Raw genomic sequence first — 24920 nt, 5'->3', positions numbered from 1 at the left:
ACGAATAATAAGCAGAGGATGGTGAAGAACAGGTCATGATCCGACCCCGGGGAACGACGTAGGCGACTCTAGGGAGCCGGGACAATCATCCGCAACGTAGTCCAGACCCTCCGGTGGTCTCTAAGCCGAGCACACATTCTACAATGCAGTTTCACCGTCCGGAGTTACTTTGCGAAGACCAACTCAAGCGTCCGCTCATGCAGAATAGTAAACTCACTCACAGCTGCCGCTGGTCTCCGGGGCTAGAGCAATGCCAGTCGACATGTGTATATAAGCTCGGGGGAAAGATATGTTTTCGAGGCATCAATCACAACGAGCTCATTCCATTCATACAATCCCCCCTCTTAACCCTGTCTCGTCATTACAAATTCTCATTCCTGTCACAATACACATCACAACATCACGAGGATGTCTACTCGCACCATCATGAGTAGGCCGGCTAAGTTCCGCACCCTTTGCCGGACATCGAACTCGCAGGCGAGCTCGGTGAGGAGACTGGCAACTATGGCCGACTACAAGGCTGCCCAATACAACCACCCCATGGGCGCTATGCCACCGGGTCACAAGGCCGTTGTCGGCAATCTCCAGACATTCGAGCTCCCTGAGACTCTCAGTGGCAGTGCAGCAGACAAGGCGCTTGGCAAGAGCATGATTGACGCCTGGAAGAGAGACGGTATCCTCCAGATCTCTATGGACCCCATCAACCGCAAGCTCGCTGATGCGGCATTCCTGTGCAGCAAGAAGTTCTTCGGCCTCGACTACAAGCAAAAGGCAGCTTGCTTGGATGACCAGTCTTTCGCTGGCTACATCGCTTCCGGAGAGGAGATCACAGACAACATCGCCGACTACAGCGAGATCTTCACTGTCACCAAAGAGCTCGCACAGACTGATTCCCGCGTTCAGCAGAAGTGGCCGTGCCACGGTCCCAACCCATGGCCGTTCACTCAGATGAAGACTATCATGCAAGCCTACATGGACTACCTTGGCGAGAGCGGCGAGAAGATGCTGTCGCTCATCGCCTGGGGTCTTGGATTGGAGGACGGCAATGCCCTAACCAGGTACACGCAAGATGGCTGGCACCACATGCGTGTTCTGCGCTTCCCCCAGACCGATAAGACCAACGGCAAGGGCAAGGCTGGCCGTGGTATTGGCTCGCACACTGACTACGGTCTGCTTGTCATCGCCGCCCAGGATGCCGTGGGTGGCCTGTTCATCCGCCCCCCGATTGAGGGCGAGGAGTATGCCAACTGGAAGACGACCGCAGCCGGCAAGCACGAGGACACTGATGGTTGGGTCTATGTCCCACCCACCCCCGACGTCTTCACCGTCTTCCCCGTGAGTCACCCCAACCGACACATTCCTACCCAGAACCTTACTGACCACCATTCCAGGGCGACATGATGCAATACATCACCAACTCCTTCCTCCCCTCAACACCCCACAAAGTCGGTCTCAACACCCGCGAACGCTTCGCCTTCGCCTACTTCCACGAGCCCAACTTCTCCGCCGTCATGAAGCCGCTTCCGGGCTTCGAGGCCGGTCAAGAGCCTACTGAGGGCATCCACTACGGCAGCCACTTCACCAACATGTTCATGCGCAACTACCCGCAAAGAATTACCGCCGACCGCATGAAGGCTGAGAACAGGATGGCGCTCTTGGACTCGCCTGACCTTCGCTGGAAGGACACACCGGCTATGGATGACGTAGTTCGCACTGTTCCTTACGAGGCCATTACTGAGACTGAGGTCAAGTCGATAAGTGAGAAGAAGACGGCTTCTCTCTAGATGTTTCCTTTGTTTGTCTTTCCTTTCCATTAGTTCTTTTCTTTTGTACGCATGTGTATGCCTCGGGTTTGGAGGGGCGCAAGTACTATAAGAGTACGCGGCGCAGCATCTGCTGAGGATAAATTGATACCAACTCGTCAGTTTCTTTTTGCGCATCGGAAAGCAAAGGGCACATAACGAAGTCCTGAAGTACAACGGCACTAGCCTATGAAATCAAATCAAGTGTTATTCTTTTCAACATCTTCTTTCTCGACTGACTGATCGTCCACAACACCATTCCGATAGGCGGCCAACACCTCCGCAGGAACCTTGCGCTGCCCAACCGGCAACACTAACTCCATATCTAACGCGTTTCGAATCAAAACTAGTGCATCATACAAACTCTGATACCTCGGTATAGGCAAATCAACAACCTCCTTGTTTGTCTTAAGAACCCAGATGTGCATATACATCAACACAAGCGCATGTGCCGGCGCGCTCATCGGCGTGGTAATACCTTGCTGCATAGTCTCGCTCCAGCCAAACGGCGCGACGGCTTTGAACTGCCCACTCATTGGCCTGTTGACTTCCAACACGGTACCTGCTTTGCGGATCTTGGAGTCGCGGACTACGCGCTTGGATACGGCGCCGTTGGAATGTGCTAGGATTTCGCTGTCGCCATATTCGCCCATGCGCAGTGCGACGGTGTTTTCGGTCGCGTTGTGGTCAAACTCGAGGGTATTGTATGAGGGGGTGAGGTCCAAGATTGGACTGGCGTCGCTGCGAACGATGTCGACGAATCTGTTATGGAGTTTCCATGATGCGAGAGATGTGGATTCGGCCATGGTGAGCTTTGATTGGCGATGCGAGTACGGGTAGTTGCTGAGCAGTAGATGTTTTGTGCGATCGACCCCGACCCAAAAACTAGAACTCTTGTTCGGAACCTTGTTCAGCCTTGATGGTGGAGTCGGAGCTACTAGGCAACAACGCAACTCAAGGTCACGGGATGTGTAGAGGTACTTGGGGAAGTTGGAAGAAAGTATTAGTGAATGGCCGAGTACGTACATCGCCTACCCTGTGAGTAAATAGAACGGAATGGGGAAGGGAAAGTACCACAGCAATTGATCGTTGGAAGCATAGCCATCACGCGGTAGCTGAGAGAATATGCAAAGTTGAAGTTGGTATGTCATTTCATATCATTGGGGAGCTTTCCAGTGCACTCATAACCCATTTCCTCCTTTCAAGTGTCTCATAGCACAGGTTGCCGATACCGGGGACCTATACAAGGCTTACCAGGCAAATCCCTTACTCTGATGAACGAGTTAGCGATGAGCTCCACCGGCCAGATAGTTGCTGCATACCGTAGTGAAAGTTGCCATCGTTGTTGACGATGCGCTCGCCCAAGTTGATGTCGCGAGTCTCGGGGTTGCCATCAGCGTCGAAGAGGGTAGCACGGAGGACGGGGACGTCGCCATCTCCCTCAAGTGCGAACTCGATGTTCTCGGCAGAGTTGGCAAAGCCCTCGCCATCCCAGTGGAAGTTGCCTGGTCAGATCAGTATCGATACCAATACCGTGTTGAGGATGAATGTCATTCTTACCGTTGTCGTTGCCGATGCAGGTGTTGAGGTCGATCTCGGCGTCATTCCACTCGCCTTCGGCGGTCTGGAGACGAGCCTTCAACACATGGTTGTCCTCGATGCGAATGTCCTCAGCAGTGTGGTAGAAAGTCATTGTGGATGATGCTTGGGCAGTAGCTGACTTGATGTAAGACGTCAAATGAGGCTAGAAAGTGTTCAAGTGTGTGAGACGAAGAGTGAGGTTGATGAGAACTCCACAGTGTGAGGAGAAAGCTGAGGGCTTTATGCAAGATCGTCGGCCGAGTACCGGCAGCCCCACGGTGACGGTTGAAGTCACAGTGACCCATCTGCCAAGCCAACAAGCATTGCGTAGTCCAGATCCACCACTTGTGCAACTCCATGGGGGTGGTAGAAAGCCATGGCCACCCTTGAGTCTTACCGTCTGCTCTTGAATTCTCTATGATGCCGTGCCGAGTGCCGGCTTGGAGGCGGTGACTGTTTACACGAGATTGCCAAATTGGGCAAACCACGTAATTCATCGGGTTACACACTAATCATGAGCAGCTGCATAGACGACTGCCAAGGCAGGGGACGTTGCGTACAGCCATGTCGGCGCCCCAATTTGCGCCCCGTGGCTGTGTGTGAGTGGCTTTACAGCTGTGGCCTGACCGCAACGTGCATCACGAGTGGGTCTCGTGCATCGTTTGCCAATCAAGCCGTGCAGACGCGATCGTGGCTGTGCAGGCTGGAGAGGATGTTGCGTTCGCGGAGTGGATGCTTGTATGATGATGGTGTCGCGGCTTCCGTCGTTTGCTCTTGGCAGGAATGTGAGGTGTGGTGTTGAGGATGAAGAAGGACGGGCGTCTGACAAGGAGCAGGAGATTCAGGGTGCACGCTAACCCCGCGCTAAGTCCGCACGGGCCGGATCTTCCCCACCCCGTCATGCCAGTCGACTTCGTCCAATGTATCGTGCCGACAATTCATCGTTCCCTGACGCAGGTTTCACCGCTTTCTACCCTGTGCAACATTTCAACTATGTTTGATCGACTGATACGTCACGGCCAGTCTCCCGACCACCTACCTACACACATCGCCGTTCATGAACAGGCCGCTTTCCCATTGCGTTGTCTGTTCCAGCAATGGATTGAATGTTTGAACAAGCCCTATCCGTCTTAGAAGAAGGCATCTGAAGCTTTGTGTCTGCACAATGTAGGTTCTACTCACACAGCTTCATTATGAGTGTGCCAATTCACCCGTGATGGCCATGTCATATTCCCAAGCGATCTTTGCCCATCAAAACCGCAACTAGAACAGAAAATGTCTCAACGCCCACGCAGCAAGTCGTTACCAATGAAGTCGGGCCTAAAGGGTTTGAACAAGTTACTTAAAGCTGTAGGACTGACATCCGCGAGCACAACTGCTGACACCAAACCAACCACTCTGAAAGACCACGCCGAGATTAAAGCGATCATAGAGCCCTTCAGACAGATTTGGATGACCGTCCTAGAGAATGTTGAACACGATTGCGTGAAGAACTTCTTTACTGCTCAGAAAGGCGATGTCACCCACTACTATGTCAACATCGCAACAGATTCGAATGGAGACCCGATTACCGCAAAAGGCCGTGCAGCATTCCCATCAAGCGTGCCTGACGATCTGCAGACAGCCCTTATGAAGCTCGACCAATGCGACAGGAGTGCGTTTTGTTTCCTATCATGGATCCAAGAGGCGCTTCGACCCATAGGGGCAACGGCAGAATGGGTCATCATCTACCCATCTCGACATACCAAAATCCATGTCAGTTCCGATCCAGACCACAATGACGATGTTCTCCACTCGGTAGTCGCAATCACTACTGCCAACCACGAGCATTACTATGCTGACTTTACACAAGAACAGTTCGGGTTTGATGCGACAGACTGGTTTGCTCAGAGAGAAGATTACCTTGCGAGACATGCGTATGGCATTGCGCGTATTGCCTCACACGAAGATGAGACTCACACGGGACAACAAGCCTTTCATTCAAGGAAGGACTTCGAGATTGGTATCTATATCTACGCCGCTTGCGAAGAGATCAGTTGGCCGGCTTACCGTAGGCTCCCGGTTGACGAGCGTATGTCTTGGGTCGATGCTCACACGAGGAAGATTATTGATGGGGAGGATATCGATAAGCTTTGGAAGGAAGGATGGGTGAGTGATAACGAGGATGAAGCCGATGATGTATAATCAGGCTATCTTTGGTGAAACGTGTCGTAATAACAGACTCGAAATTTGATTGAACGTCTCTTGATGCTCGCCTTCACGATGAAGCTACGGCAGCGTATACCCCCCATCAATTACTAGATTAGCCCCAGCTATTCGAGCATGTCAGCAACCTGGTGTCCGCGTAGCAAAGAGAGATGAAGACTTACTCATATAACTACTCGCCCCACTCGCCAAAAACACATACGCGCCCTTCAACTCGCCCGTCTCACACAACCTCCCCGCAGGCACCATACCCATCCACTTCTCCCTCCACTCCTTCGGATGCACATCCAGCATATCCGTCGCAATAAACCCCGGAGAAACACAATTAACGCGCGCAAAGTCCACCCACTCGACACTCAGACAGCGTGCTAGCTGCACAACACCCGCTTTCGACGCGTTGTAAGCCGCCTGTTTCTGCGGGACGTTGACGAGGATGGCGGAGACGCTAGCGGTGAAGATGAGGTTGCCGTGGCCTTGCTGCTTGAAGATTACGCCTGCGGCTTGCGCTGTGTAGAATGCGCCGTCGAGGTTTACGGCCATGATGCGGCGCCATTGGTCTTCGGTGTAGTCTTCGGCTGGGTGGTGTGTTGCGATGCCGGCGTTTGCGACGACGATGTCTAGGCCGCCGAAGTCTTTTGCGATGGTGTTGATGACACGGGTTATTTCTTCTTTGTTCTCGACGGAGGCTTTGTAGGCTTGCACTCGCACGCCTGTTGCGGAGGCGATGGATGTGGCGATGGCATCGGCGTCTTTGGTGCTGGAGTACAGGATGGCGACGTTTGCGCCGGCTTCTGCGAGGGCTTTGGAGGCGGCTAGCCCGATTCCGCGGACGCCGCCTGTTACGGCTGCGGTTTTGCCTTTGAGTGAGAATTGGGACGTGACATGTTCGTCTGGGTTGGAGGGTTGCGCGAGAGGCATTGTGGGCAATAGTAATCAAGGTGGAAAGTATGAAGGATGCGATGGGAGAAAAGGTTCGCAACCGAATCGGCGCGCCATGACGATTTCGATTTTATCGGACGATGGCTATCGGAGTGGGTGTACCTGCTCGGCAAACATACCTACATCATGCGGGTAGGGGTGTTGTCATTTAGCGCATTGGGGATACACCCCGCGCAGGTTGACGGTTGCCCTTGACCCCACGATCCCCGCACTTGCGCTTCGTCACACCCGACCTGTGTTCAGATATACTGGTCACGGGCATACAAGATGGAGCTCTCGAACTCAACGAGGCGCTGCAGTCGATCTAGAAAACAACATGTCTTCCGTGACCACCACTGAGAAGGTGAGATCGTTGTAGTGCGCTTTCCCAGTCAGAAACTGATCCATTCTCCAGAATCCAGCCTTCGTCCTTCGTGCCATCAAAGATGTCGCATTCGAGGACCGCGAAGTGCCTAAGCTACGCGACGACCATGAAGTCCGCGTACATGTTGCGCAAACAGGAATCTGTGGCAGCGATGTGCACTACTGGCAACGCGGCCGCATCGGCGACTTTGTCCTGAACAGCCCAATCATCCTTGGGCATGAGAGTTCCGGAACAGTCGTAGAGGTTGGCTCAGCCGTCAAGAACCTCCAAGTTGGAGATCGCGTTGCCATTGAACCTGGTGTGCCTTGCAGACGATGCGACTACTGCCGATCTGGCTCATACAATCTTTGCAACGATACCATCTTTGCCGCCACGCCACCTTGGGATGGAACACTTGCAAAGTACTACACTGTTGCGAGTGATTACTGTTACAAGATTCCCGACCAAATGAACATGGAAGAAGCTGCAATGGTCGAACCAGTCTCAGTCGCAGTCCAGATCTGTAAGGTTGCGGATTTGCGCGCGAACCAGACGGTGGTCGTCTTTGGCGCGGGGCCCATTGGAGTACTGTCGCAGGCTGTCGCAAAAGCTTCGGGCGCGAAGAAGGTCATTGCAGTCGACATCTCCAAAGCAAGACTGGACTTTGCCAAAGCATATGCGGCAGATGGCGTATTCTTGCCTCCAAGGGCAAAGGAAGGAGCTGACCCAGTCGCGCATTCGGAAAGTATTGCTGCAGCCATCAAAGAGCAATTCAATCTGGGCGAGGGTGCAGACGTCGTCCTGGAATGCACAGGTGCTGAACCGTGTATACAGGCTGGCATCAACGTGGCGAAGAAGGGCGGCACCTACGTCCAGGCGGGTATGGGCAAAGAAGTGAGTCTGCATTCCAATCGTGTCTTGCGATGCAGTTGCTGACGGAGCACGCTAGAACGTCGTCTTTCCCATCACAACGGCTTGTATCCGTGCTTTGACCATCAAGGGCTCTATCCGCTACTCGGTCGGCTGTTACCCCAATGCGATAGACCTGGTGGCTTCAGGCAAGGTGGATGTGAAGAAGCTCATCACGAACAGATTCAAGTTCGAGGATGCTGAGAAAGCTTTCGAGCTAGTGAAAGCTGTGCAGGAGGGCGTTTTCAAGGTCATTATAGAGGGTGTGCAATAGAGATGGGCGTGAATGGAATCGAGATGTTGCATGCCATTTCCCCACGTGACGAGGATGGAAACCTGATGTGCCAATATTGGATAGCAATCTTGTCTCTGTCATACAGCCACAAAACCATGCGCCGAAAACAGGTTCAGGTGCGTGGAGTATTGTTGCGCAACACTTCGGTATCGAATGTTGCGTGGCTATACGGGAATAGTGCCATAAGCCGAAAGGCGGACAGAGTGCCGTCCATCAAGCAAATGCAGGCGCGGCAGGATGCAAGGACGAGTCTGGATTGTCAGGCACCCGATGGTCGACTGTGCCCCGTAACGAGATTCCCCGGGCCCGGCTACTATGACGCAGTTAGCGTTGGGGTGACAGTCGACCGTCCACCCGGCATGACTCGCGCATCACCCCATTTCATCCCGATCGTCGCTGCAACCCGCATTCCACTAGCATGAACCGGCGCTCAGAACCTGGGGTAACAAAGCCATGTGCCGGCTGTGGGCATACCCCGTAGCCGGGTTATGCAAGACCGTATATATATCCGAGATGTTGACCGATATTTGAAGCTTCCTTGCTGATTGATCAAAAGGCTTCTCCCGACTATTGTTTCCACTGTCATCGCAATTGCAACCATGAAAGACGCCGACATCGTTGGTCATGCCATAGCGGAGGTGCTACCTCAGACCAACAAGTACTGGTTCCAGATCCCGCACCTGCGACGCTTGAACCTGATCTTATTGGTGCCTCTACTGTCCTCAGCTGTGGCGGGATATGATGGTGAGTATAGCTTCGCCACGGCGTTGGCTACAGATGAACGTCGCTGACACTGGACAGGCTCGTTGATGAATGGTCTCCAGTCGCTCCCCCAATGGCAAGAATACTTTGGCCACCCCACCGGAGCGCTTCTTGGTCTGGTCAATGCGGCACAGTCTGCCGGCTCCGTAGTCGTACTGCCGTTCGTCGGGATGCTCTCTGATCGCTACGGCCGGCGCATAGTGTTGTTCAGTGGTCTTATCGGTGTGATTATTGCGACTATCATACAAGCAACAGCAACAACGTTGGCGCAATTCGTTGTCTCACGAGCTGTCGTGGGCGCTGCGGGCATGTTCGTCGTCCAACCCTCCCCGATGTTAATCGCCGAGCTGGCCTACCCGACGCATCGAGGCAAGTACACAAGTGCTTTCTGGACTATGTACTACCTCGGTGCTATCTTGGCTGCGTGGACAACGTTTGGGACTCAGAACCACTCGGGAAATTGGAGCTGGAGGATACCGACGATCTTGCAGGCTGGATATCCACTAGTGCAGCTTGCATTCTTCTGGACCTTGCCTGAGTCTCCCAGGTATGAATCGCGAGCGCTGTATAGATCTTCATAAGAACTAACACGGTAATCAGATGGCTCGTCGCCAAAGAGCGGCAAGATGAAGCTCGACAAATCCTTGCCCGATACCATTCTGGTGGTGACGAACATAGCCCGCTAGTTGACCGAGAGATGAGCGAGATCGTTTACGCCATTCGACAAGAGAGTGCAGCCAAATCGGTACAATGGAGTGCGCTTGTTGCCACCCCTGGCAACCGGAAGCGGCTCTTCCTTGCCGTGTGCGTCGGAGGATTTGCACAGTGGAACGGCATAGGGGTCGTCTCCTACTATCTCACCCTAGTATTGAACTCGATTGGCATAACGGATCCTTTCATGCAGACGCTCATCAATGGTCTGCTGCAAATCTTCAACTTTGCCGCAGCTGTAAGCGCGGCTCTCTTGGTCGACCGACTGGGACGGCGAACGCTTTTCCTCTGGAGTGGCATCGGCATGCTGATCTCGTACATTGTTTGGACAGCATGCTCGGCTGTCAACAACGAGGATAACAACAAGGCGGCAGGATATGTCGTGGTGGTGTGCCTTTTCGTTTTCTACTTCCACTACGACATCGCGTATACGCCACTCTTGATGAGCTATCCGACTGAGATCTTCACTTATAGTCTCCGATCGAAGGGTATCAGCTGCGAACTGCTATCCATATATGTTTCTTTGGTCATCCAAGCGTTCGTCAACCCTGTCGGCATGGAGAATTTGGGCTGGAAGTACTATATAGTCTTCTGCTGTTTGCTGGTGGTCTTCCTCGGGGTCACGTACTTCTTCTTCCCAGAGACGAAGGGTCGGAGCTTGGAGGAGATTGCCGAGATCTTCGATGGCCCTGGAGCGTCGCCTGATGCAGATCTTGTGGAAAAGGAAGAAAAGTTCGACAAGCAGCATATCGAGGTAGCCGGGGTATGTTGATTGGTAGTTTGTTGCAACCAATAGATTTGGCATGGTGTCTTGGTACAGACAAAACCGTGCTTCAACCCCATGCAAATTGTGAATCGGAATAAACATGGGGTCCGCTAGGTCGTGGCTGTCCTGAGTCATCGACGTCCGGAAGGAAGTCAGACCAGAGTCCCCCCTGCATCAGTACATCAGCCTCGGCATCATTGGCATTCGGCCACATCATGCTGTAGACGTTGTTGATCTGTGTCTGTGGGGACTCCTCGGTAGCATGTTCCAATAGGTCGCCAGCGGGAGTCGCGAGCACGTGTGCATTCTGTCCAGGAATCTCAGATTGTAGGAACGGGCCACAGAGACGTTGAAGTACATTCAGGCAATCCTGGGCACTCGGATTGATTGATGACAATAGCTGCATAGTGTGCAGTGTCCGCCTGATTTGCGCACGCCAACTTGCCGAGGAAGGTGAAGTAGGTTCGTTACGCAAACACACGCAGGGTATGAGCGAAGCCTGGAACAAGAAGTACAATGCGTACCATGCAGTCATCCGCATGGGCGGAGAGCTAGCCCAAAACGTACTGATGGCATCGATGCTCATCTCAGCTTCACGATGACATCTGGCATACGCTTCCTGCACTGATGCCGGCACAGCATTGTCCATGTCTTGCGATCTGGCTTGTAGAACACGGCGAATGACATACGGTCGATACATGATGATCCTGAAATTGCTCAGCCGCCACCACATGATAGCATGGCTAGTCGCGAATTGTGCGGGCACGGACGCTCCACGGCGATACCAATCGGGCACTGATGACTGCCATCTGTCGATTACGACATCATCGAGACGGATCAACTCCGTAGCGGCTGGAAAGGGCATCGATATGACCTTGGTGTATATGACATTCGTTAGAATGTGGAATTTGGACTGCATGATGACGGCACTGAACGTTGTGACGTGGTCCGCCTCGCTTGGAGCAGTGCGTGACAGATTAGTCAAAGCCCTGTCGGGAATGTTCAAGGGCAAATGAACTTCAACGTTCTTGTTGGGCCAGGCGAGAGGGCGACCAAATGTGACAGCTGCACCAGTGTTGAAGACAAACATGGACCACCATACGCGCCGGCGGATCTCCATGTTGAGTGGGGTGATGTCCCAATGATTGAACTCCTTGTGTAGTCCTAAACCAATGGCCATATGAAGGGCAAGACCAAGATAGTTGTACCCACTGTTTGGCTTGTTCCGTTTCTGCAGATAGTTGGACATGAGCGTGAGTGTTTGGACAAGGGTGATGTTGCCAATTTCCAAGCTCTCGATCGACAGGTTGGACTTGGCAGCCATGAACAATCTCCTGTCTGTGTCGGCCGGGCCTGTAGCCGTTGTGAAATGACCTATCGCAGCGATCATAAAGGCGAGCGCATGCCAGCTACGGCCGTTGGGGCGAGGAATGACTTGGGCGTATTGAGCACGGAAGGTGTGTTCCTCCACGATAGGATACGAGATGTGGTAGAGGCCGAAGTACCCGTTGATAGCGGCATCGAGGTCGACGGCTCCTAGATCAAGGCTATCCCATAGATCTGTGTACAGCCAGTGCCCATTATCCGGTGTAGTTGTGCTGAAGCTGGACGTGGGTGGCGCTTTCCGCGAAGACTGCTGAGCGTCGGGAAGGAGCAGTCGCAACATGGCAGCACCTGACGCAACGCCTAGATAGCCCGCCTCGCTCTCATCCACGGTGAGTGAAGCCATGCCATCGACGACGCGCTCGTCTTCTCCGGGAGAAGTATGTGTATGTGTGCTTGCGGCGTCTGTCTCGGCGGGACCACTTTCCTGGGATTGTTCATCCCAACTAAAGTCGGCTGGTCCAGAAGGCGGCCCTTCAAGCGAGACTTCAATGGGCGGTTCGTCGGCTGCGCCTCTTGTGTTGGCAGCATCTTCGTGGGGAGATGGCGCGTCGTCGCCCTGGGCGGTCTCGAGCTGTCGCACACGCGCTTCGGCTGCTTGGACGCGTTGTTCTGCGCGGGCGAGTTGAGTTTGTGATCGACGAAGTTGCTCTTCAACTTGGGTGAGATATTTGCGCGTCAATGGGGTCCTACTGTGTCGTTCGTAGAGACAGTGTCTCCTGTTTCTCTTGCAGGGCCCGCATTCTGGGAGCGTCTTGTCACATCGCGCTTTCCGTCGGCGGCATTCATTGCAAGCTTGGTCGCGGTCATCACGTGCGATGCTGTCGGTGCTGTTCATATGCGTCTGGCCCGCTCATGCTTGAGGGTGATGTTGTGCTGTGTTGGGGTGCGACGGATGGAAGTCGCGGGGTTGAGCTCAAGGTCCACTGACTCGCTCGTGGCACCAGAGGCTTCTACAGGCGAGTCATTCCAGGCCGCCGTCGATATATCGACAACAGACACAAGCCAAAAGTGAAGAGTATAGATCAGGTCGGGGTCTTCACTTTCACTATTTTTCATCCAGTCGCAAAATTCACGCTAGTCAGAGTTTTCAATTGCTTGAAACCGAGTTCATCCCCAAATTACCAACACGACACCCAAATGAGCCATCCTTCAGCGCCCACACCCATGGACTTCCGCTTCCTCGATCTACCCGCTGAGATTCGACTCATGGTATACGAGTTGTTACCGACATGCATAGTGCACAACGAGATCACCATCGAAACGGACAATGAGAGTGAACGTCTTTGGATGAAGAATACGAAAGTCAAGCTCGTTAGCATCTGGTATCCCACCACCGTACGCCTTGTCTCCAGAATCATCCGAGAAGAAGCTACTCCAATCATTGCGCGTACGGCGGAGAAGCGCAACAGTACCCGAGTAGCTGGCGAAGCTTCCAAGATGTCACAACTGAGTCCTAAGATGATCGTGCCCTGTGGAGACTTGGAAGCCATCGCGCAAAAAGGTGGACCACTGCAGGCGGCTCTGGAATATCAGGCGTGGTTTCTAAACGCGCGGAAGACAGGATCTACCTGCGTCACCGCAAGGCCAGAGTGTTTAGCTTTGGGTCCTGATAGCTCCATCATAACTGACTGGGCGCGTCAAGCTGGTTGGTGCTTGTCGCAGATGCGTCCTGGTACGAGGGCGATCGACATTGCGCTTGATGCAGCGTGTAAAACATCGTTGCAGTCGCTGCAGCGCACACAAGACGTTGCTTCTTTGCTTCGATTCGAGGAAGACGCCAAAGAGCTTTGGCGGGCTCAGCCTTGCGACGTCCAATTCAGGGTATGTCTGGTACCTCCGGGGTTTGCATCTAATTCGAGACGGTGGTTTTCATCGCGTGGTCCATCTGGTTACCTTGTTGAGCACGTGGGTCTTGAGTATGAAGAATGAATCGAGGCCTGGGTTCCGCAAGACTGCGTTTAGCAGGTCATGGTACGTTTGTTCCGCGTAGTAGCTTTGCGAAATAGACTGACACAAGGTGCAGACAAGATAGTCTGACTCGCTCATGCGCTCTGGTATCGCCATGATAACCGATCAGCTTGAGGGTGTAGCATAAATGTTCCAGGATGTAGGGTGTCGCAGAACCTTTACCAGAGACTGTGCGTGTATCAGTAGAGAGGCATGTTGCTCAGTCGCGCTGATTTGAAAGGACAAAAGAATGAACAGGACTTTAGACCAACATCTTGATGAGAATGACATGTATTGTAAGCTGAGCAACTAGGAGTGACTCAAAGTAGGAATGAAGAACGAAATGAACCCAACGATGCGATGCCATGTTCCAAGCCAGAGTAGATCATCTTCATCAGCCGTCGGGAAAGAAAACATTGCGAACTGTGTCAACATTGCTTCCACATTCGCCTGTATCGATGTGCCGATACTGGTACTCTTCTTCTTCCTTGGGATGATCTTTGGCCAACATAAAGTAATGGTAATTGATCCTTGTCAACGCGGGTACTTCGATCTGCGCAGAGTAGTTGGCGTATCCGTAGGACCCTGAGTTCAAAAAGCCACGAAGGTCTTGTTTCAAAACCCTGGCATGCTCATTCTTCCCATCGCCGAGCTCCGGGACATCGCCAACAACAAACACGGTTCTGTGCGGGTCAGAGCGTACTGTGAAGGTCACACGCGCGTGACAGTAACATTGCGATAAGTTCAAAGCGTTGTTCATCGGTTCACCCCAGCTAGAGCCTTCAATACCAACGCGTCGATTCGCGGCTGTGTAAAATGCAGCGTGTGACCATGTAAAGTTCGAGGCAGAAACAGCCACGCCGTTATTTTTATCAAACTGTTCTGGAAGCCCCCCATCCGCAGGCATGTACTTCTGTACTAACGCCATGTAACTATCCGCGTATTTTCGTACAGCGGATAAAACTGATCGGAAAGTGGCCGAATTGGAATGACTGCTGTAGGTGCCGATAGATATTGCTGGTAGTAGGTCGCGAAAGAAGGGCAGCGAGGTTTCGTCGATCGTCAATCGGCTTTGGTACTGCCACTGAAGTCCCGCTAGATAGAGCTGCTCTGCAGCAGCAAGTGTGGTCACATACCACGGGTTTCCGCCGTGATTGATATCCTCTGCATACCTTCCAATGGCAACTCCTTGACCTTGCGCAATGCCGCTATTGATGCCGTACAAAGGGCGGAAGGAGTCGGTCACTGTTTTATGGTTGGCTAGAGCTCTAGAAGAGCACGGCTGGAATGTGCTGTTTGTGCATCCGGCCAATGGATCGTACGTGTGAATGGAGGACAGAATAGAACTTGCGTCGATACCGCTTCGTTGGTCTCGGGCATTGAGATTCGCGCGTATGTGATTGACGTCCCAGAAGCTTTCCATGAAACACAGCATCTGTGAAGCGGCAGCATAGCAGCCGTCACAGTGTCGGCCCAATGTCTTCGCGAGTGCCATACCCTCCACCAAAGCGCGATGGGATACTGAAAGAGTGAAGAACGATGAGCCACTGGTTTCTTCCCATAGATCAAAGCTTGTTTGATTCCAGTACCGAACAGTGTGGTCGAGATCATTCGCGATGATCGGCCAGACATCGAAGTCAACATCGGCCCGAAGGACTCGAGCCAGTTTAGTCCCTTCTGAGTACGCAAGCAGGTATTTAGCGTAGATATTCAGAGCTGTAGCACGAAGCGCCGGGCCGTCTTGCTGAGGACGATTCCAGGCACCTTTGAAGACAGTGCCGTTGACGTAGAACTTGGGCTCTCCGAGATCTCCCGACTGCAATTCCCCTTGGGATTCCACATAATCGGTTATCTGATCCGGGACAAAGAGGATATCGGTCGGTGTTAGGCGTTCGACAAGAACTTTGAAGGTTAATGCAGCTGTCCTGATCCACGTGTACCAGTCTGTGTCGTTAGCTTTCCGTCGATCATTGTGAGTTCAAGGCAAATACAATCTGTATCTGACCGACTGGCAACAACCATGCCATGTAAATCCGGGTAGGGAGCTTCGACGATATTGTCCAGCATCCCTTGTAGCGAAATTTGCTGCTGAGCTTTGATGAAATCACCAAGTGAATCTTCCCGCTGCTGGTGATCGATCGAATTTGCGTTCGCGTTGACGAAGAGCGACGTGGCCGAAAGCACACGGAGCAGCAAAGCGGCTTTCATGTCGAGCGTTGCAGTATGAACAATGTCGGGGAGAATAATGGTTCGTGCTGATGTTCTCCTAACAATTCCGATGCGTTGTGGATGGCAGCGTTGAGATGGATGGGTGGGATGTTTCGACGCGATGCGTCAACAGACAAGTCCGGGCTGCAGACGACATCCACGCTCTCTGCGACAGCCTCTGCATCGTTCATGCTTGCCATGTCAGCCGTCGCTGTAGGCAAGAGCTGGGGAGTATGAGCAAGCACTGCCATCGCGCCTCATAGTCGTGGAAGCCGCAGTGGGACGCCATCAACGCGGGATAGAGCGAGCCAGTGTCGAAGCCATTACTGCTGTAATGCGAAATGCCTTCGCCTTCATTTGAGACTCAGCGATGAGCAAGGAAGGAGCCATAGTGTGTGGAGATGAATGGTGCCGGGGGTGAAAGACGCGAAGGTTCGGGTCCAAGGTAGCTCGTGTCTTCGCTCCGACCAATGACGTCAGGTCGTGGCGTTGAATCGTCTGTGTCGCGCGTGCCTTACTATCACATGCAATCTCCCCTACACTTTCACCAGCTATGCGACTGCGCAATTCGACATTGACACTCTTCCGATCTTCATATGGATAATTATGGTTTCAGAGGATGCATGCGGCAGCCGTGGAGACGTGTCGATCGTCCAGCACGACACTCAACCTCTGCTTGACCGAGTGTCCTTGGCAAGCGAGCCAAAGAGGCTGCCTGTCAACCAGCACTTCAACTTCTTTCAGCAGCATCGAGGTGGCACCGATGTACAAACCATCCGTGCATATTTACCTCACTTTGACCACCACGTTCTGATCACGACAAAGACCCTGAGCACACTACATGTGGTCACACATCTACAGAAATATCATCAAAGTAGAAGTATGCGATATCTTAGCACCTACTTGTACAGTTTTGAAAGCACGTAAGCGACACACAAATTCTAGTCATGTCACGTAACTCCGCGTTCAAAGAGCAACGCTATAGTTTGGAACACACGTGGGTAACCAGAATCCACTTCTCGACCCTGAAACCAACACTGTGGAACGAAAATGCCTCTGCTCGCTTGTACTGGTGAAAGATGGTTTCATCTCACTGTCTCACTCATCACAAAACTCCGCGTTCTTCTAATAGGACAGATAATCACTCGCCTCAAACCAGACTACAGAGTCACACCTGGGCAACATCAGCTACCAAACCAACAAATCCTACAGCCCGCTCATCCCGGCACAACCATGGGCCCAACAGAACCACCTCCCTCGCTCCCCTCGCCAGGAAAACCCACACCCGCACCGCCATACACGTCCGTTCCTACGAAGCCCTTCCCCCTCCTCTCCCTCCCCAAAGAACTCCGACAAAAGATATTCACCCACCTCGTCCCCAAAACCCAACACCACACCATTCCCCTCAAATCCGGCCCCCACCACCTCACCCTAGTAACCACAACAATCCCAGGCATCTCCCTCCTCGCCACGAACCACCAAATCCGTACGGAAGCATCCTACGTCCTCTCCCCCCACCTCTCCACCATCAAGTCCACAGCCCCAACAATAATAATCTCGGCAGACCACCTCCTCGGCGTAATAAACCTCCACGACTCCTTCCGTTTCCAACCCACATTCTGGACCTTCCTGTTCCACCGCGTAGAACCGCGAAGACGAGACTTCACGATCCGTTCTATCCGGCGTTACCGAGAGGGCGGAATCACGTCCGAACAGCTGTCTAAGAGGCTCAGGATGTGGACTCTCAATTCGACGCCAGATATCAGCGTATTAGAAGCAGTAACAACATTCATCCTCCGCATCCTGTCCTACCTCCCCACCGCAACCCCCCCACCAACCCTGCACACCTACCCCCCTCTCACCATCCTAATCGACATACCCACCTCCTTCACCGGCGGCCCCATCACAGCGACCACATCCCTCCCCCGCAATATCGCGTATCGGATATTCTTCCCTGCGCATCCTTATCTGGCTCGCACGCGGCCTGGTCACACAAACCTGTCTTGGTTAATACAACGCATGGTGTATCATGCGTGCTGGGCGTTTACGTGCTGCCGCGCGACGACGGTGTGTCTGAGTGTTAAAGTGAGGTTTTTGGACGGGGAAGGCGAGGTGTTAAGGGGTTGGGCTGGGGGCGCGGAGGGGTGGGTGATGAGGGAGGTTGTTGTGCATAAGAGTGTGCTTAAGGGGGTGAAGAGTGCGGGGATGAGGGGGAGGGGGGTTGTTTATTATGGGGGGTTGGGGGTGGGGGATTTGGTTTGAGGGACTGTGATGACTGAATTATGTTCGGAGTGATGGTTCTAAAAGAGATCCAAACTTGCATAATTAGGGTGGGTATACGAACAGCCCAATCTACGTACGATAATTGCAATCTCAATCATAGTACAAACCCGCCCGTGGTGACTACCTTCCAGCTGCGCACGGGATGCGTATCTTCCAATTCTACACACCACCAGAGCACCTCTTTCGTCTTGTCGATCTGCCCACTCTCTTCGTAGGCTCTCGCCATCGCATACCAGGCTTCGGAGTAGTCCCAACCAGCACCAAGCTTGGTAAGTGTGGAGAGTAGCCCGAATGCGCGGTCACGGGCCGCGAGACGGGTGAGTGTGGGTGACGAGAGCTGGTTCTCTACCGACGGTATGTGAGAGGTTAGGTATTGTGTCTTCGATGTCGACGTCTTTGTATGAATTGAAGAGGCCGATGACTGTAGCGGAGCGGAGACGGTGTCGGTGTTGGCAGGCTCCAGCGGTATGACCTCGCTGTAGATATCCAAAAGGATGTTCGATAGACCAACGATGGCCTCGGGGTGGTCTGGGAAATGTTGTAGAGCGCGCTCAAAGTCTGCGCGAGCTTCATGCTTCATCGACTGGGCTACAAGCTGTTCTGCACGCTATGAAACATGTCAGTAGAAATAATTCGGAAGAGAACAAGAGACTTACAGCAGCGAATACATCCGCCCACAGCTCTTCAACACTCTTACCTCCACCCCACCCCTTGTCCGCAAGCGCCTTTGCTGTTGAGTGTTCCAATGACACCTCTGCTTCAAATGTCTCCACTAGCTTCAAGGCCTCAGCAACAGCTTCCCTAGCGTCCTGGAACATGTGCGCTCTTGCATATAATCCAGAGATGAAGATCCATATGCTAACCAGCAACGAGACCTTTTGACGACGTTCTTGGATTTTGGAGAAGTGAGGATCCGCAGGTATGTAGTCAGCATGTGGCAGGCGCGAAGGCAAGCGAGTATCCTGTCTGGGTGGTTGTTCTTCGTGACCCAAAGGCGGAGAAGAGTGATCTAGGTTATGGGCGACGGGTGGAAGTGGTGTGTCACCCTTTTCTATTGACTTTCCTGGAGAGCTGGGATTGGAAATGCGTCGAGGCGATTTTGAGTTTGCAGTGTTACTGCGTGCACGAGTGCTGTTTGGGACGTGTTCTGGGAGCGGCGGTACCTCTGGAACGGTGTCTTTGCCGGCCTGGCCATCATCCTGCTTGTGGTGGTGGTGGAACAGATGGTGACGGTGATGACCGTTAGTAGGAGCTGCGCCGTTGTCATCGGTGACTTGAATCGCAGGAGGCACTTCCGGTTGTGTGGTGGCTGTCTTGGAGCTGACCACAGATTTACTTCGATCAACAGTTTCTTGCTGAGTCGTTCTGACCGACCCTCGTCCGCGGAAGATACTACCTCGTGTGCCCGAGGCGGTCTTTGGAGGCGCCAGCGACGCAGGTTCGGGTGGAGTCTTGACTTTGTCAGCTGCCGGATCGCCGAACAGTCGACCGTACAGTGCAAGGAGCTCGTCACATCCGTCAACCGCAGCGGTGGCACCATCGGTGATCTCGAGAAGACACAGCTGCGTCATTTTGATCTGCAGTATGTTGCTCTTTTCGAAACGTTCCATGCGATCGACAATGCCAGATTCAAGAGGCTCTTGACCAGCAGCCTCTTGAAGGTGTTCGCTTCGGAATGCGCCTGAGTCACGGCCGAACAGGACAGCAGGATCGCCGAATTGTTCGAAAGCCGCCTCGCATGCCTTCTCAGCAGCGGTAAACTCAGACCTTGACGTCAAAAGCAGGGCGAGAAGATGCCACACGGGTATCAACTTGCGTTCGCGTCCATATTCAGTGGTGATGCCATCCGATAGAACTCCGTCTACACTGACCGTCGTGCCCTTTGTTGCTGGAGAAAGTGCACGCTTGGCAATTTTGATGGCACCGGGGATGTCTCTTGTTTCTGCGAGAACCAAAGCGAGGGCGTACAGAGCTTCCACATTATGTTCATCGCCGAGATTAGGTGAAAGCGACTTCCTGAGGTACTGCACAGCTTTGGCCTGTATCGTGGCCCGTGCCTCAACCTCGTAAGTGAGCCGTGCCCAGTGTGCTTGACTGATGCCAATGGCGCAATAGGCGGCAGCTAGGGCCGTGGGTTCGACGAAAGATGTGCTCGAAGCAATTGAGCGGGTATCAGACGTTGAGCGAAGGTGATCTGCCTGCTCCAACCAGTGCTCGATACTGTGAGCAATCTCGAGAGCCTTTTCGGCGTCATGCCTAGATCCCCATCTACAGAGCATCCTGATGGCCTCGGCGGAAGTCCTCAACACCGTGCTGTCGTCGTCAATGCCAGCCTCGAGTTCGCCTGACTTTTCCGATCGATCCTTGTTCCGCGTGATGATCTCGACATAGGAATCGTAGGCTTTGTATGCCAACTCAGGCTCGGCGAGAGATGCGTGGACAACGAAGAGGTTGCGCAGGATCTGGGTCGAGTGGTACGTCTTGGTGGCTGCTCGATAGAGGATCTGGATGATATTAGTCATTGGATCTTCTCGGGGTAGATGAGTAACTTACATCAAGCACGCCTCGCGCGACACCCTCTTTCCCTCCTTCGCCTAGATCATCGTCGCTCCAGGTGGGACCGCAGAGGAGGCGCCAGTTGTCCATGACGGAATCCACCCACGTTTCGACTTCATGATTGGTCTCACTGGCTTTGGGAAAGTGAGTCTCTCGTATCAACAGGTTCTCGTAGACAGCCTCGACGCGTTTCAGCTCCGCCCGCTGCCGTAATCGTGCGTCTGACTGTGCGGTAGGCGTCGGCTTCTCTTGTATGATGGGTGTGGAATCGGGTTCGTATGCGAGGTTACAGCGGAGGATCGTTGACAGTGAGTCGTAGTAGGCCTTCCATGCCAATCTTCGATACCGTGCTGAGTTGCCTACGTCTGATGCGGCGTTCTTGGAAGTTGCATCCCAAAACTTTGCCCAGTAGCGGTAGGTGCGCAGAGCCTCGGACGCGTTGATTCGCTCGCTGAGGCCCGTGGACTGGTCGGACAGCTGACAGAGGCGAACGAGAGACTGTTCTCCCCACATTTTGAACTGGGCCGATTCGGTGTTCGGGGTGGTGGTCGTGGACAGCCAGGGTATTATTGACGAGTAGATCGTGGCTGCCTCACCAATCGCACCTGTCTTCTCGAGCGCGGAGCCTAAATCACGTCAGTTCCCGGGCCAGAATGAGGTCACACAGTATAGCTGTACCCTTGAGATATGTGCCCTTGACCAGACACACCCGAGACCAGCCGCTCAACGTGCCTGCTTCGCCCGACAGCTGGGTCGCGACTGCCCCAAAGTCCTGTGGAAGCCGCGCAACTGCCAGTCCCGGCTCATCCAGCACGTAGTGGGCCCAGCCGAGGCAGACGTTGGCCTGGAAGGCGTCTTGACCCTGCGTCCCATCTTCTTCGATTGTTGCGAGCAGCGAGGGTATGATCTGTGACAGCCCGGTGGTGGAGGCGGCAGAGGAGGCGGTCGAGGGCCTCTTGGTGCTGTGTGCGGCTATCTGGGCGTCGGAGCGCGCTGTGAGGGTGAGGCCTTGGGTCGCCGTTAGCCCTCAGAAAGACCAAACAGAGAGGTTTGCTGACATCGTCGGTGCGGCGCATGCTTCTCGACCTTGCGACACAGCTCAGGCACGTCGGCCCATCGTCCGGCGCATCGAGCCTCGTCCAGCTGCTGTATGTAGCGCTTGGCCTTTTCGCTCTCAGGGGGGGTCTGTACGTCCTGTAAGCTACCGTTGTTGAAGATGACGTTGCGTCGGCGCCAGGGGAGAGGGAGGACAGCAACCTCGACATACCACCATGGTGCTAAGAATATGCCTTTGGCTCTGGACAGGGTCGCGATGTCTGTAGAATCATGTTCGACGAGCAATACTGAATGCGACGACGCCGGCCATGGCTGTACACATGTCACTGACCGACTGCACAAGTCCCACTCTTCCAGTTGGCCCGCACATCCCTGCAGCTCTAGCGCATGCGGTCCGACGCTAACTCCGGGCCTTGAACTTTTTTCTACCAGCCATCGACAACAGCCATTCCGCTGATCAGAGACGGGCTGATCAAATCAATACAATAACCAGGGGAATCGCCATCACCATGGCGCCCATTGCTTCCGAACTGGCGACGCTGCGAGCGCTCAGTTTCCGCATCTCGTCCACGCCGACATCCCAGCTCCCCCAACACGTGCCTGCCATAGCTGCGTCATTGGCCAATTGCAGGGCGCTCCTCTCTTCGGCCCAGGCCTCAGGTACCAAAGCGACGTCCTCGGAAGCATCCGTTGCTATACACAAGTACCGGACTCTACTCACCACTCTGCTTCAAGACCGGACTCCCCAAGGAAGATGGTGTGCCATAGTCTTGATCAAAGCCACGATTGAAGTTGGGGGTTGGGAGACTCTGCAGAAGAGTTTGCCATGGGTGCGTGGTCTTCTAGGATTCTTGAACAAGCCGGATTCGCCGTCGTCAAAGAAGCTCTGCATTATTACCTTGACGCGCATCTTCCTTCTGACCAGAGAGTACCCGACGTTGATCCGCGAAATCACTACTCCGTCGCTATCGCCTTTCGTCCAAGTCTGTCTGCAGATAGCGAATGTCAAAGCTACCCCCGCCAGTCTGTTACAGATTATCCTAGAGAGCTTCAACGAGCTGCTGCCCCGACACCCTACCATCTTCCGGTCTTATCTAAAGCAACTTTACCCGCTTCTCGGACGTCTCATCGCACCCACGCCATCTGATAGACTCAGCCAAGAGCAGCGAACTGGAACCAACTATGGAGCTTGCTCGGATATCGCAGCTGCGGCGCGCCAACTCTACGTCCAATTACCTTGCTGTGCACCAAAAGGAGCTTCGAGCGAAGAGTGGACAAAGGCTGTCAAGAACATCACGAACGTCACCCATCAGACAACAGATCGTGTGTTCCGTGCCGTAATTGAAGACTGGCAATCTACGGCACGTGAAGCACCTCTTTCGAACGGCCACACACTGGATGACGAAGTTCAAGACCTGGAGCCGGGCTCAGATCTATCTGCCTGGTCGGGAATTTTCGCTGGTGGCGAACGCTTGACAGGCCTTCTCTACGTGATCAAGGAGTACATCGAAAGCCCCACGGCCAACACTGTGTATCTCAATGTTGGCATGATTGTTGACCTACTCTCGAGAATGCTTTCCCTTACCATTCCCGTGTCGGCCAGCAAGAACTTCCAGAACACCGTGCGTCTAAACGCCCAAGTCAGCAAGGACGAGCGTGAAAGCCTTTGGTTATTGTTGCCAGACGTACATATCGCCGCGATTGAAGTGCTTCTTGCTCTAGCACACAGATCCCAGAGCAGCACATTGGCACTGGACCCTGCCATCATTGACCAGCTTGTGTGGGTATTTAGTGCGGAAAAAGAGACAGCTCAGATTAGAACAGCATGCTACACGGCGATTGCTGCTTTGTTGAGGAGATCTGGAGTCGCTCTCCATAAGACTACCATCGATTCCCTCGTACCTCTCATTCGCGCTTGCTGCGACGATCTACTACCACCCGAGACCGCGGCGCCTACAAACCAACAGACTCCCGGCCAGGCCAAAGCCAATGGCAGCAGTCAGCCCCAGACCACGGCTAACGCCGATAGCTTCCTTGGCGCTGCGAAGAACGCCGGCGGCCCCAACGCTGGATTCCCTGGACTCCAACAAGCCGCACACGATCTGCTTCCGGTTCTACTCTCAAGCATCCCGGCTCAATACCTATCTGACTCAATGCGCGCTCGTCTGGACCGTACCGCTATTCTCACACAGCACAAGGAAGCCATGGTAGCTAGTGTGTTGAACCCACCACCAAGCAAGAAGTTTGGAAAGCCCGCAGCGAGCATACTACCACTCATGGCCCGATCATTTTCCGCCGAGATGGATGTAGAGGGTATGCTCAGACCAAGGATGCCAGTCATTCGCGTGGGTGGCAAGGATTTGGAGTTGAATGATGGCAACGATGAAGACGAAGAGATGGAGGTTGAGGATGAAAAAGTTGAAGAAGAAGAACAGCAAGCTCTGGAGCAGGTGGATGACCACTTCGCTGGACAAGAGTTGGACAATCTGCTGGAAACCGCTGGGCAATCGGATACGGCAGCGAAGGACTTTGCTATGGAAGACGCGCCAACACCCAGCAAACCTGACCTCTCAACTCCACGATCAGTCCGCAAGGGTACGCTTGCGCAACGCCCTACCATCTCCGAACCTACCGCATTCAGCGAAACCAAGCGACCGATAGGCGAAGATGGTCCTCTCTCGCCTTCCAAGCGAGCAAAGACTGGCGAAGACGAGCAGCGCACAACACACCCAATACCCCCTGCGCCAACAGCGTCTGTATCTTTCAGCAAATCTACTCCCACTACGGAGGTAGCCGCTACGTCAGATTTCGCCGCTACCAGCACCGCCTCGGTTGTCCCTGAACTTCCCGAGCCAGGGGAAGGAGACCTCGACGACGAGGACAGTGACGACGACAAGATATCGCTTGTACTTGGAGTAGACTCGGACGAGGAGTCTGATTAGCGCTTGTGTGGAAACAGTAGTTGTATAGTCGCCTTGGCTTGCGAGAATGTAGTGAAGTAGTCATAACAAGCGCAATCTCTGCACGGACATATAATTCGACTTCGAAGTGACCGATGATTTCCTCAAACTGGTTCCTAAAGCTCGCGCCTTTCCCAATAACCTCCGCCGCGAACACCCTCGTCTCCGTAGACACAACACCGCCCACCGCCCACCGCCCGCCAACCCACCC

The 24920-nt window shown here is 53.6% G+C and overlaps 11 protein-coding genes across 11 annotated transcripts; 6 read left to right on the top strand and 5 right to left on the bottom strand.

Annotated features, from left to right (window-relative positions):
* Nucleotides 1–408: 408 nt before the first annotated feature.
* On the top strand, nt 409–1784 carry J4E83_010131 (uncharacterized protein; the record flags this gene model as incomplete). The annotated part of the gene is made up of 2 exons (XM_049337013.1): nt 409–1335; nt 1392–1784. 2 exons carry the CDS (start codon nt 409–411, stop codon nt 1782–1784), a joined length of 1320 nt encoding a protein of 439 aa, XP_049183857.1.
* A 218-nt stretch (nt 1785–2002) lies between these two features.
* Nucleotides 2003–2830, bottom strand: J4E83_010130 (uncharacterized protein; the record flags this gene model as incomplete). Its single annotated transcript, XM_049337012.1, has 2 exons — nt 2003–2782; nt 2825–2830. The coding sequence occupies 2 exons, from the start codon at nt 2828–2830 to the stop codon at nt 2003–2005; spliced, it is 786 nt and encodes a 261-aa protein (XP_049183856.1).
* A 238-nt stretch (nt 2831–3068) lies between these two features.
* J4E83_010129 (uncharacterized protein) lies at nt 3069–3495 on the bottom strand (the record flags this gene model as incomplete). The annotated part of the gene is made up of 2 exons (XM_049337011.1): nt 3069–3307; nt 3363–3495. 2 exons carry the CDS (start codon nt 3493–3495, stop codon nt 3069–3071), a joined length of 372 nt encoding a protein of 123 aa, XP_049183855.1.
* A 1163-nt stretch (nt 3496–4658) lies between these two features.
* Nucleotides 4659–5567, top strand: J4E83_010128 (uncharacterized protein; the record flags this gene model as incomplete). The annotated part of the gene is made up of 1 exon (XM_049337010.1): nt 4659–5567. One exon carries the CDS (start codon nt 4659–4661, stop codon nt 5565–5567), a length of 909 nt encoding a protein of 302 aa, XP_049183854.1.
* A 118-nt stretch (nt 5568–5685) lies between these two features.
* On the bottom strand, nt 5686–6506 carry J4E83_010127 (uncharacterized protein; the record flags this gene model as incomplete). Its single annotated transcript, XM_049337009.1, has 2 exons — nt 5686–5695; nt 5791–6506. The coding sequence occupies 2 exons, from the start codon at nt 6504–6506 to the stop codon at nt 5686–5688; spliced, it is 726 nt and encodes a 241-aa protein (XP_049183853.1).
* A 337-nt stretch (nt 6507–6843) lies between these two features.
* J4E83_010126 (uncharacterized protein) lies at nt 6844–8053 on the top strand (the record flags this gene model as incomplete). The annotated part of the gene is made up of 3 exons (XM_049337008.1): nt 6844–6870; nt 6922–7764; nt 7820–8053. The coding sequence occupies 3 exons, from the start codon at nt 6844–6846 to the stop codon at nt 8051–8053; spliced, it is 1104 nt and encodes a 367-aa protein (XP_049183852.1).
* Nucleotides 8054–8673: 620 nt separating this feature from the next.
* Nucleotides 8674–10319, top strand: J4E83_010125 (uncharacterized protein; the record flags this gene model as incomplete). Its single annotated transcript, XM_049337007.1, has 3 exons — nt 8674–8818; nt 8876–9383; nt 9437–10319. The coding sequence occupies 3 exons, from the start codon at nt 8674–8676 to the stop codon at nt 10317–10319; spliced, it is 1536 nt and encodes a 511-aa protein (XP_049183851.1).
* Nucleotides 10320–10380: 61 nt separating this feature from the next.
* J4E83_010124 (uncharacterized protein) lies at nt 10381–12534 on the bottom strand (the record flags this gene model as incomplete). The annotated part of the gene is made up of 1 exon (XM_049337006.1): nt 10381–12534. One exon carries the CDS (start codon nt 12532–12534, stop codon nt 10381–10383), a length of 2154 nt encoding a protein of 717 aa, XP_049183850.1.
* A 329-nt stretch (nt 12535–12863) lies between these two features.
* J4E83_010123 (uncharacterized protein) lies at nt 12864–13628 on the top strand (the record flags this gene model as incomplete). Its single annotated transcript, XM_049337005.1, has 1 exon — nt 12864–13628. One exon carries the CDS (start codon nt 12864–12866, stop codon nt 13626–13628), a length of 765 nt encoding a protein of 254 aa, XP_049183849.1.
* A 412-nt stretch (nt 13629–14040) lies between these two features.
* J4E83_010122 (uncharacterized protein) lies at nt 14041–15854 on the bottom strand (the record flags this gene model as incomplete). The annotated part of the gene is made up of 3 exons (XM_049337004.1): nt 14041–14329; nt 14819–15590; nt 15638–15854. 3 exons carry the CDS (start codon nt 15852–15854, stop codon nt 14041–14043), a joined length of 1278 nt encoding a protein of 425 aa, XP_049183848.1.
* Nucleotides 15855–22258: 6404 nt separating this feature from the next.
* Nucleotides 22259–24691, top strand: J4E83_010121 (uncharacterized protein; the record flags this gene model as incomplete). The annotated part of the gene is made up of 1 exon (XM_049337003.1): nt 22259–24691. The coding sequence occupies one exon, from the start codon at nt 22259–22261 to the stop codon at nt 24689–24691; it is 2433 nt and encodes an 810-aa protein (XP_049183847.1).
* Between the last annotated feature and the right edge of the window lie 229 nt (nt 24692–24920).

Source organism: Alternaria metachromatica (assembly GCF_023757995.1).
Source record: "Alternaria metachromatica strain BMP 0045 chromosome Unknown scaffold_41, whole genome shotgun sequence".
Taxonomy (NCBI): Eukaryota; Fungi; Ascomycota; class Dothideomycetes; order Pleosporales; family Pleosporaceae; genus Alternaria; species Alternaria metachromatica.
This window is presented reverse-complemented; position numbering and strand designations above follow the sequence as displayed.